Source organism: Vulpes vulpes, chromosome 2 (assembly GCF_048418805.1).
Source record: "Vulpes vulpes isolate BD-2025 chromosome 2, VulVul3, whole genome shotgun sequence".
Classification (NCBI taxonomy): domain Eukaryota; kingdom Metazoa; phylum Chordata; class Mammalia; order Carnivora; family Canidae; genus Vulpes; species Vulpes vulpes.
In genome coordinates, this window is record NC_132781.1 from 113179612 (window position 1) to 113191878 (window position 12267).

Sequence of the window (12267 nt, forward strand, 5' to 3'; positions counted from 1 at the left end):
CGAGGTAGACACAGCGGGCGGGGTGGGTATACAGGTGAGGGTGGATACAAGGTGAGGGATGCGGCTGTAGACACCGCCGGCGGGGGCCGGGGGTGCAGAGCAGGTGAGGGAGGGCGAGCAGGGTCCTGGGGGTCAGGCTCGCTACTCGCGCATCCTCCTGCCAGGGGAATTCGAGCTGCTGGGGGAAGAAGCATTTCACACCTCGCAGGAGAGAGATTTGGGGGTCGGGTGGCGGGTGTCCCCAGCCCTGAAGGTGGCAGCAGAAGGCGACGGAGGGGACGGATCTGAAGGGCGGAGCTGAAGGGCGGGCTGCCCCCGGGGGCTGTGGGGACCCGAATGGGACCCGGGTCGGCGCGGGGGGCGGGGCCGGCGGGGGCCAGGGGCGGGGCTGGAAGCCGGGGGCGGAGGCAGGGCCGGCGGGGCGGGGCCTGCTGAGGAGGGGGCGGGGCCGGCGGGGCGGGGGCGGGCCGGCGGGGCCAAGGCGGGGCTGGAAGCCGGGGGCGTGGCCGGCGGGCGGAGGGGCGGGGCCTGAGGAGGGGGCGTGGCCGGCGGGCGGGGGCGGGCGGGGCCGGGCCCGGGGGGCGGGGCCGAGCGCGGCCGCGGAGCGCGGAGCCGGGAGCCCGGAGCTGTCCCCTGCGCGCGTCCCGCCGGGCCCCGGTGCCGCCGCGCGCTCCGGCCCCGCCATGCTCCTGCTGCTGGGGCTGTGCTTGGGGCTGCCGCTGTGCGCGGCGTCAACGCGAGAGGCGCGGCCCCGGGATGACACTTCGGAGCGAGTAAGTAGAGGCGGGAGGACCCCGAGACGGCCCGGCCGCCTTCCCCGGGCGGGCGCGTGGCTGTAGGACCGACGGCCTTGGAGGGCTCCCGGACGCCAGAAGGCAGGGATCACCCCCCTCCTGTCGCATCGTCCCCCGTTGCCCTCTCGGTCCCCCCAGCGGCTGCTCACGAGCCTCCCCATCCGTTGGTCCCTCTGGGCGAGAGTCTGGATGTCACTGGCCTGCAGAATGTGTCTGGGACTGGAAAGCCCTGCAGAACCAAATCCTGGCTCCTGTTGGTGGCGTTCCTTCTTGGGAGAGAGCCCCAAGTTAATGCCAACGTTTCTTCTTTAAGATGCATGTAGGGGGTGGCCCAGGTGATCAGAGGAAAAAGCACCATCTAGAAGTTGCAAACTCTCCTCCACTGTCTCCATCTGAAAGCCAGGGGAACCCGACTTTCCCATCAGGTTCTCATCAGTGGGGCAGCAGCTGGGAGGTGGCCTGATGGCGGGGCTCGACCACCAACCAAGAGCTCACTTGCCGCAGTTCATGTTCTGTGCATCTGCCGCAGATTTCGTGTTTTGAAAGGTGTAACCTCTCAGGTAGGATAAACCCTGCAGGTATGAAGTCTCAATGCCATGTCTGAGGAACGGAAAAGCTTTTTGAAAAATATAAGCCGAACTGATGCAAATATCAAGGTGAAGACCTTATAGGGAGAAATGGCCGTGTCCCAATGAAAGTGGGCAGTGCTTATCAGCATCCCCTGGTGCTGCTTACCCACGTTATCATTAAAATTATTTTATTTTTAATTTTTTAAAATTTACTTATGATAGAGAGAGAGACAGAGGCAGAGACACAGGCAGAGGGAGAAGCAGGCTCCATGCACCAGGAGCCCAATGTGGGATTCAATCCCGGGTCTCCAGGATCTCACCCTGGGCCAAAGGCAGGCGCTAAACTGCTGCGCCACCCAGGGACCCCCTTAAAATTATTTTAAAATCGTTTAGCTTAAAGCGTGTTTCCCGTGATGGGAACAAGAGATACGTAGTCATACTTCTCCTCCCCTTTTCCAGCATCTCGGTTTGAAGAGAAATCTGGAAGATGGTTACTCTCTTGTTGACTCTGCACGTGGATGTGTTTTCTGTACCTTGAAAGAAATGGCCATTCTCTTGGAGGGTCGTCAGGAGGACTAAGCAGTCCACGTTCCAGGGGCCTGAGAGGCTGGGGTTGGGGGAGGGCACAGGCTTTGTATCCAGAAAGAAAGACTTGTCTTGACTTTGCCCTTTGCAGTGGGCGCTGGAGAAACAGTAGACGTGTTAGTAAGTGGTTGAGGGCATGCGCTTGGTGTCAGGCAGCTGGGTCTGTCAATTGCCAGCTCTGTGATGCTGGGAAAGTTCTCCAGGGCCTCAATTTCCAATTCTGTAAAGTGGGGGAAATAATAGGGTATTAAGGATTGAGTAGTTAATATGCCTAAAGTGCTCGGTTCAGGGTCAGCACTTCCAGTTACCTCTTGCTGTCCGGCCTGGGCTGCTGTATAGCCCAGAGGGAAGGAATTTGGGATAAAGAACTTGAAAGTTTTTTTTTTTTTGAGGGGGGGGAGTGGAGAGAGGAAAGTGTGGGAGGAACTGAAACAAGGATTCTGTTTATGAGCTAGGAGGAGGGATTAAAGCTCCAACATCTGCCAGTGCAAGTAGGCTTAACATTCTAAACTTTTCCTGCATAGAGTAACATAGGTTTGGCCCATTTTAGCAATTTCATGCTGCCTTCAAAACACAGCACTATTTATTCATCTTGAAAGTGACTGAGACAAAAATTTGTAAGACATGAAGTTCTATGAAAATCAGCAAATTTTACCTTTTTGTCTCTATTAAAAAAAAAAAAAACCTTCAAAACAACCACCTGTGTGTGTGTGTGTGTGTGAGAGAGAGAGAGAGAGAGAGAGAGAGACTGAGAGAGAGAGAGAGAGAGAGAGAGAAAGAGATGTAGGATTCTCTAGAACCAGACTTCTCTGGTCCATATCCTGGCTCTGCCCTCCCTGGAGAGTTACTTATTGCCTGTGAGTCTCTGTTTACTCATCTCTAGAATGAGGATGGTGAAATCACTTAATTAAAAGGATTTTGAAGATTGAAACGTAGATCAGTACCTGGCTACGTGTAGCACATAGCTGGTGCTTATTCTCTATAATTATGGTCTTCAAAATGATGTGTAAACTCAATTTATAAATGTAAATGAATATGTCAGTTTTATGTAAATTCTAACATACACGAAACCTGCCTGTTAGCTTGCACTGCAGTTGTTATTTGCTGCCTACCTTCAGTTGGCAATATTCCTAATAACACCTGAAATTCAAATTCCTTTCTCCCCTCTGGTCCTCCCTCCATTTGTGAACAGTATCGCCCAGAGTGAGGGACTGCTCTCAGCAATGGTCTCCAAACTTCGGTATGAAGAGGACCCTCAGAGGGCTCATTAAATACAGAGCTTCCTGAGAGCCCACTCCCATCAGTTTAGATCTACAAGGATTGGGGCGGGGCCTAGGTGATTCTGATACAGATGATCCATCGACCACACGTAGAATAATATCACTTTAAAAGAATCTTTCAGGAAATTAATATTCCAAAGGCAGACTCATATAAAAGCAGCCTGTTACAGATTTACCTGTTTCTTAAATTTCAAATTGATACAGTTTTCCTTAAATCAGGATAGGGCTGTATTCCTGTTACCACAAAAGCAGTTTTTAATTTACAAAATAACGCTAGCCACTAATTATTTTTTTTAAAGGTTTTATTTATTTAATCGAGAGAGAGAGAGAGAGAGAGAGAGAGACAGAGGCAGAGACACAGGCAGAGGGAGAAGCAGACTCCATGCAGGGAGCCTGACGTGGGAATCGATCCCAGGTCTCCAGGATCACGCCCTGGGCTACAGGCGGCGCTAAACTGCCGAGCCACCCAGGCTGCCCGAGCCACTGATTAGTATTAAGTGTTCCTAATGTCCCAGAGAATTTGCTAGTGGCTCCATGTAAAAATAAGAAAAAACAATAAAGGAGATGGTGAAGAGCACTCCAACCGGAGCCAAGCTGCCTGGGTTCAGTTGTGCATCCCAGCACCAACCGGCTGTGTGTACTTCGGCAGGTGACTTAACCTCTCTGGGTCTTTCAGTTTTATCATCTGCAAGATAGAATCATTACTCTCATTGGCAGGAGTGGATAGGTTCTTTAGAGGCAAGTAAAGTTTACATAATTGGTAGAGCCTCTTGAAGGAACAGAGTATCAAATTATGGCCACAAAAATTAGGTGCCAAAGTAAACATTTATTTAGGATGATAAATTAATCACAACAAATGCCGTGGTTTTACAGGCTGGCAACCACCCCAGACATCACCTGTGGTTGAGGGACTGTACCAGCGAGGGATCTTGAAGCTTATGTGTTATTAGCTTCTAAATAATAATAATAACAATAAAATAATAAACCCACTTCTGCTCTTACGGTGGCTTTGAGGATTCAGTGGGTTAATTCACACAGAGTACATGCATTCAGTGAGCATTAAAGTGGTATTAGTTATTTTTGTTGTTTATGGACAGCCTGGCTAAATCTCTGCCCACCACTACAAGGAAAGCCTCAGTGTGCTGCTCACTTTCCAGGAGAACCACGGAAGTCCACCCAGGGGAAGTGATAGGCCCAAGTGATACATGCGGAGCCTGAATTAGAACCTGAGTCAGGCTTTCAAGGACTCCTCCAGAGACCAAGCCACTTTCCTATTTATAACATGATAGAATTTGTTTCAATGTGATTTTAATTTTTTAAATTTTTATTTGTGGCTCCTGGCATATGGACAGTGTTCAGGATATGCTTGTGGTACCAGGTCGATGGTGGGGAGACATTTCTGATCCCCTGAATTGAGAATTTCTGGAGTTTTAGTTTTTAAAAATCTGTCCCTCAGAACCAAACCCCTGCATTTGGAAATGCAAATCAAGCATCAAGACAGCATTCTTTAGTTTTTGTTTTTGTTCTTAAGTCTTTAAAAAGTGAGGTCAGTAAAAGATTTTGGGAGCTTGGGACCACTCAGTACTGTCTCCTTTATGCACATGCCTGTGATTGTTAAAAAGGAGTCATCGAACTGAAGGGGAAGGAGGATTCTTTGGGAGAGAGTCCAGAGATGTACTCACTCCCAAACCAGCCATCTCTTGTTTCATTGAGTGGAAGGGGGAGGGTGGAGAGGGGCGTATTGGGAACCAGGTGCATGAGTTTATGTGACTTCATTTTCCTAACCAGCAGTCTTCCCTAAACCTTGGATGCTGCACTGAAAGCAGCCTTGCCTCCCGTGCTGTTGGGGGTCCCGTCAGAGACCCCGGCTAGCTCTCTGTAGCCAAGGAGCAGCTGGCTGGCTCCATTTAGGAAGTTGGGGCCATGGGATGGAGACCCAAGCTTTTTTTCAGCTTGTTTCCAGAATTTCCTCCTTATTTTCCTACAGGCAAAGTCCAATTCCCTTGTTTTTCACAGGTGAAAAAAGAAATAGTGACTTGCTTAAGGCCATTTTTTTTTTTTTTAAGACCTACCTGGAAATTGTTTGGTATTGTAGCCCAGAAGTGAAGTTTCTTCTTCAGGGCTGAGGTTATGGGTGCCCTGAATTACCAATGGTTATTAGCTGAACATCCTGCAGCAACATTACTCCGGAGGAATGAAACTTTTGTGTGAGGCATGTCGAGTTACCGAGGTGACAGATGGCGACTCCACTGCCTTTCCAATTGGTGGCCCTTGGTTATGTGTCAGGTGCTCTAACAGATCTGTGAGGCACTGACTCCTGAGTTCGTGAATCTTGGTTTCAGGATCACAAAACCCTCAGGAGATGGGGATAGGAGCCGACTGGTAGGTAGGTTCTCAGTACAGAGCCCTGCAGGAACTCACCACTTCTGTCCCTTGCTGGGGGTGTGGCTGAGGTTGGCCCAAAGGCAGCATCCCCTGGACCTGTTAGGGAACTCAGACATCTCTGTTCAGGCAACCTGGGTCGTCAAAGCATCCATGCCCAGAGAGAGCGTCTGTGTTCTGTGTATTCTGAGCATCTTTCACCCTGGTTAGAATTAGGTCTCACTATTTTCCTCTCTTTCATGCTCTTTTCCATTTATGGACTTTTTTGGAAGGCTCTAAGGGTATTTCTCTTCTCTTCTAGTCGTGATCCAACACTGTGATAAATCTTGGGGGAAAGTACAGTCTATTACTCAAATTATGAATATATAAGCAGTGCCTGCTATCTTTATCTGTAGCTGGACTAACATCATGTAGATGGCGGATTCCAGACTCCAAAGCCCTGACAGTGTTATGGCTGCATTCTTTGTGCAAAGGAAATCATCACCCAACCTCTACCTCCTGGTGGTGAGCACTGCTTTGTTCCTACGCATCGGGGAGGTGGTGGTAGATCTCTGAAACTATTTCTCAGTGTAGTTGCTGTATGGAACCTGATGCCCCATCAGTTTCTCCTGCCCTTTCATCCCACTCCAGCAAATGCCCACACGACTGGTTGAACCATTCTTCCAAACATAAAACATCTCATGGTCACTCTGGGGCATACCGAACTCTACTTTTTTCCATTTCCTTTGTAACTTACAAAAACTACCCTATTAAGTTTTCATGTTTCTTTCTTTCGAGTTGTGTCGTATGGTCCTTGATGGCAAGGATCATGGCTTAATGTTTCTCATGGCTTGTGTTTCTCAATAAATATTGTAGCCTGGACATCTTTCATTCTGATGCTGGAGAAATAAGCTCAGCTCAGTAGGGGTAAAGAATCTTACTTGAGCCATCTCTTATGTCTATGATTTAGAGCCCCCAAGCTCTTGAGATTACTACTCAATGGCAGTCCTTGACAGTGAGCCAAAGTGGGTTACATATCTGTCCTTAAACCCCATTCCCAGATTCTTATGAGGCATGGGGAAACACTCAAACAATAAAAGGGATCAAGAATTCCTAACTAAAAACAAGGATGACGACCTTGATGTCGTTTCCAGTTCCAATCTCAGCTGGCACCAGGAGTCTGTCTGTACCGGGAAGCTCTGATTCTAGTTCAGTCTCGTTTGAACTTGGACTGAAACACTGCCATGGCGATCCCCTGAGACATCAGATAGAAATCTCAAAAATGAAAAACCAACTTCTCTTATTCTCCTTAAGACTTGTTTGTTTTCTTGGAAAACCTATTTTCCAGAGGAGGAAACTTCAAAGAGAATACTTTAGATCAATTACAGATCAGAATACCTGAGAGAGGTTGGGCTTTCCTTCTGACCATCGCTATGCTAAGCAGTCCCCAGCCTATTCCACAATTCGAGGAAGGGAAAGGCCTGACACGAACCTGCAGAACTGGTGAAGACCTTGCCCAGAATGTTTATGATGGCTTTCCTTGGACAATGCCTCAGATGTAACACCTCATTTAAGAAAGACAAACCAGTATCATCCTACTAATTGTTTGGTCCTCATTTGGACTCAGGGTGGTGAGTGTCAACCTAAATCCTGTACTATTTCTCCTATTCCATGTTCTATAGAATAGGAGGCTCTGTAGTGGCTTATAACGATCATTTACAATAGTATATATATATATATATATATATTTTTTTTTTCCCCCCAGGGGGAGATTAAGGGAGGATATGGATGAAGACAGTTACTGTTATGACTGGAGTTTTCCAAATGGAAACATCTTTACTGTTTTGTTTCTGTTATGGAAGTAAAATGTTAATTTGTGAAAAACTGAGATAGTACAGGAAAGTTTAAAGAAAAAGAATTCAGTCACCCAAAGGCAGCAGCCGTTGGCACTTTGGTGCCCATTCTACACATATCAACACTCAAACTTACAAAAATTAGATCATGTTAAATATAACGTTTTGTTACCAGATTTAATCACTTAAAATGGGTCATCGATCTATTAATCAGGATGGGCTAGGTTATTCTGTGGTAACAATGTCTTAAAAACTCAGCATCTTAAATTCCAAACATTTATTTCTTGCTTGTACAACTTGTCCGTCTTGGGTTGGTGGTGGTCACTTGGGAAGTTGAGCTTGATGAGCAGCTACCATTTCAAACACTGCTAATTACTGTACCAGAAAGAAAAAGAGCAGTTCTGGAGGATTGTACATCTGTAACTAAATCACTTGACCTAGAAGTGAAAAGTACTACTTACATTCCTAACTTGTTGGCTGGAGCTGGTTGCATGTCCCTGCCTTCCTGCTATGGGTCCAGAAAATGCAATACTTCTGGCAGACAGCTGGAGAAATATTTGGTGAACAGCACTGAAGTCCAGTAAAATGAATGTTTATTGATGCCAATAAATATAGATACACATCGTTCTTTTCTTTTTTCCTTTCCTTTTCTTTTCCTTTTTAAAAGATTTGTTTATTTGAGAGCAAGCGAGTGCAAGCATAAGCAGGAGGGACAGAAGGAAAGGGAGAGAGAGAGAGAATCCCAAGAAGACTCTTGGCTGAGTGGGGAGCCTGTTTCAGGGCTCAATCTCACTACCATGAAATCATGGCCTGAGCCGAAACCAAGAGTTGGACACTCAACCGCCCAGGCATCCCATACATCATTATTTTCTATAGCTGTGTTAATGAATCCCTGCATCATAATATACTGAATGATATACTGAACCACACTTCGTTTTTTTAATAATATACTGAACCACTTTTTTCCCCTTTTTTAAAGAACCACTTTTTAAAATAATATACTGAACCACACTTCTTTTAATTTTAGGCAATTGCTAATTATTAACAGCTGTTTTAAACGTTGCAAAGAGTTTTCTTATTTTTTTCTTTTATGCTAATTTTCTGTAAGTAGAATTTCTTAAATTAGAAGATATGCATACTGATGGGAATGGAAGAATGTTTCAGCCACTTCGGAAAATAGTTTGAGACTTTCTTAAAAAGTCAACCTTAAATTCACCATATGACCCAGGCATTCCACTCCTGGGTAGCTATGTCCAACATAAAGATTGCATGGGAATGTTTATATATGTTTCATGTTATTCAAAATAGCCAAAAACTGGAAACAACCTGGACATCACCTGTGAATGGATAAAAAAATTTGGGGAATCCATACAGTGGAATATTATTTAGACATGAAAATGAGTGAAGTACTGATAAATGCTATAGCAGGGATGACTTTGAAACGATTATGTTAGGGACCATAAGGGAAAGGAAGGAAACTGAGTGGGGAAAAATTAGAGAGGGAGGCAAACCATGAGGAGACCCCTAACTCTGGGGAACACACAAAGGGTCATGGAAAGGGAGGAGGATAGGGAGATGGAGTGACTGGGTGATGGGCTCTGAGGGGGGGCACTTGATGGGATGAGCACTGGGTGTTACACTATATGTTGGCAAATTGAATTTAAATAAAAAATATATATATAAAGAAAAGATTATGTTCAGTGAAAATGGCTAGTCATAAAAGACTGTATCTTTTATGATTCCATTCCTACGAAATGTCCAGAATAGGTAAATCCACAGGGTCAAAGTAGATTAGTGGTTGGGAGGTGACAGGTAAGAGGTGCAGGGTTTCTGATGTAATAAAAATGTTCTAAATTAACAGTGGTGATGGGTGCTCAACTCTATGAATATGCTAAAAAACACTGAGGTGTGCACTTTAAGTGAATCATTTATGTTATTTATAAATTACACATCATAGAGCTGTTAGAAAAAAGAGATATATAAAGTCCAGACATATTTTTCAAGTTTTTGATCTACGTGATCACATCACCCTCCAGAAAGGATGACTTATTACTCACAGCAATAGCAGTGTAACACTTTCTTTAAACAATGATTTGCTGTGAATAATGTTCAACCACCAGCTAGGACTTTTAAATTACTCCAGAAGTGGCTGATTCATTAATGCAGTTTTTTTTTTTTAAATGAGGATTTTATCACCGTCCCATGCCCCTCCTCCACATGTGGGAGAGTATAGTTAAAACAGCCAGAAAAAAACGCAGTGAAAAAATTCACAGTGAGTTCAGTTTTGCTTGCAGAGTTTCCTAAAGTTTTGAGTTGAATAATTGAGCCCATCAGAGTAGAACTGAATCCATTTACTCCTGGTGATAGACGCAATAGCAAAGAGCTTCTTTTCAAGCTGGAAATAAAATAAAATGGGAGTACAGATATTCTAATGAATTCTTTGTTCTTGTCACTTCATGGTCCTCGAAGAGACAGAAGAGCATGCAGGTGATGGGGTGGTGCCCTCGGGGTGTGTGTGGGGAGGGAAGCAGTCAACCAACCCTGAGAGGGATGGATCCTGGCTCTAGCTTGGCAGCTCCCTAATCAAAGGTCCAATCTCCTTTTCAGGATGGGTGTTTTTTCAGGATCCAAATCTGTGACTCTGAATCGATAATTAATACCCCCCCCCCAAAGAAATTCTTTTCAGAATGAGCTCACAATTGTTATTTCATGACTCTCTTCTTCTTACAGGTTGGACTCAGGGTGCCAAGGCAGGTCCGACTGTTGCAAAGGCTGGTATGTATGTCCCTGGTGCCCCTGCAGGGTCTCTTCCGCCCTCAATCTTCCGAGTATTTTGAACCAGGCCCTGGCTGTGCTTGCAGCTCCTCCAAAGCTTGTAAAGTTGCTTGTAGAAGAATGTTGACATTAAACAATGTAGTTTTTATAAGGCTTTCTTGAAGTGGACTTTCTTTCTGGAAAGAGGCTTGCTTATTTCAGTAGGGCTCTAAGGACAGAGGATGGAGTTTCAAAGCCTTTAAGAAAAAATATTAAAGGGACGCCGGGTGGCTCAGTGGTTGAGCATCTGCCTTCGGCTCAGGGCGTGATCCTGGGGTCCTGGGATCGAGTCCCGCATCGGGCTCCCCGCAGGGAGCCTGCTTCTCCCTCTGCCTGTGTCTCTGCCTCTCTCTGTGTGTCATGAATAAATAAATAATGAATAAATAGATAAAATCTTTAAAAAAGCAAAAGCTGGACCTTGGTAGATAGAGCTGCAGGTTGTGGAGCTGAGCAAGGCTCTCCTTGCCTCTGGGCAACTAGCAGATTGGAACTTGGGCGCATGTTCTCGAACTTGAAGAGTTTATTCGAACCGACCTCGGTTCTCTGTTACCAGCGTGTAGGCAGGGACATATCAGAATGTGGGGACATGCCTTCGGGCTCTGGGGGTGGGCATCCCTCCAGGGCCTCTCGATTCTAGCCGCAGTTGGGCTGTGATGTCGGATTCTTGCTTTTCTCTGCTTGGCTTTCCCCTTCTTCCTTCTGATATTCCCACCCTTGTCAATCTCTTCATCATTCATCACATGTTCACATAATCACAGACAGACATGCATGAACGTGAGCATGTCAAAAATCGCGAAGATCCTGGATTTCCCCCCACAACCCAGCCAAGAAGTGAGTTCGTTGCCTTTGCGTGGATGCCAGCAGAAAACAGGAGGCTCCCGGGTCAGGGACAGAGGGCGATTATTGCTCCCAGAATGGCAGCGCCCAAGCGTCCGCGTTTGCCCGGTTCCTGGGCCCCGATCCGTTCCCATGTGGTCACCCAGAGAGGCCCCGATGACACCGACACCCGAGGGGAGCTCTGCACGTAGGGAACCTGACCCTTTTATGAGCACTAAGCCTGCCTGACCTTTGTCCCTGGAGAGCCACATCATCTTTACTGTTCTAGATATTAAACCAACTTCCCCTTTGCTCTGGAGGGAGACGCCGCCTCACGTGGCCAGAGCCATTCTCCAAACATCCTTGAAGAGACAGTTCAGAACAAAGGTAGCTGGTGCCTTGGCTCGGAAAACGGGCGGAAACATCAGAGACTCATGGAGAATAGCCTCCCAGCAAGACCGGTGCATGCCCTCATTCGCTCATGCATGCATTCATGCCAACTGGTATTTTTTTTGAATGCTCTCTCTCTACGCTGCCCCAGTGTAGACATCGAAATACAGCAGTGAACCAGATGGACCAAAGACCCTGTCTTCCCTAGAACTTGAATTTGAAAGCGGGGTAGAGAGGGGTTGGGGTCCCACAGCTGGCTTCTGTGTGTGCTCTTTTTTTTTTTTTTTTTTTCGGTTTACGTTCTGTGTGTGCTCTTAACACACGCCCCGCCTTCTCAAGTACAGGTCTCTTTTTCCATTTCTTACTATTTTTGAGCAACAATATTTCACTTGGCCTAACTGTATCCATTCCTTTAGATGGTGAAAAATATTCCAGGTCGTTGGTCATTGGCACACCATAATGTATTAGGCATTCTGCAGTGGATGAGCTTTCAAGTTGTCTCCAGTTTTATGGCCCCTGTAAAAAATGCTGCAAAACTTTTTAAAAAAATTTATTTATTCTATTACGTGGGTGTTTTTTATTCTGTGGGCTACCTTTTCAATAGGAAGATTTGCCTGACTACTAATGAATTTATGCTTTTTAAAAAATAACATTTATTGGCTGCTTAGAGTGGTTCTTCTGTGAATTGTTTGTGCGTGTGTGTGCTCGTGTGTCCTGTACCCGACTTTCCATTGTGTGTTTTTTTTTTATCCCTCAGTGGCCAGTATGTTAGAGATCTAGAGCTGCTCTGTCTCCTGAATTGGAA

The 12267-nt window shown here is 46.1% G+C and overlaps 1 protein-coding gene across 1 annotated transcript in view; it reads left to right on the forward strand.

The window, feature by feature from the left end:
• The first annotated feature begins 583 nt into the window (after positions 1–583).
• ITIH5 (inter-alpha-trypsin inhibitor heavy chain 5) overlaps positions 584–12267 on the forward strand; it is a 75893-nt gene continuing 64209 nt past the window's right edge. The window contains exons 1-2 of the mRNA XM_026016751.2: positions 584–773; positions 10173–10217. Coding sequence (XP_025872536.2) covers positions 684–773; positions 10173–10217 — 135 coding nt within the window. The 5' untranslated portion in view covers positions 584–683. The remainder of the gene's footprint in view (positions 774–10172; positions 10218–12267) is intronic.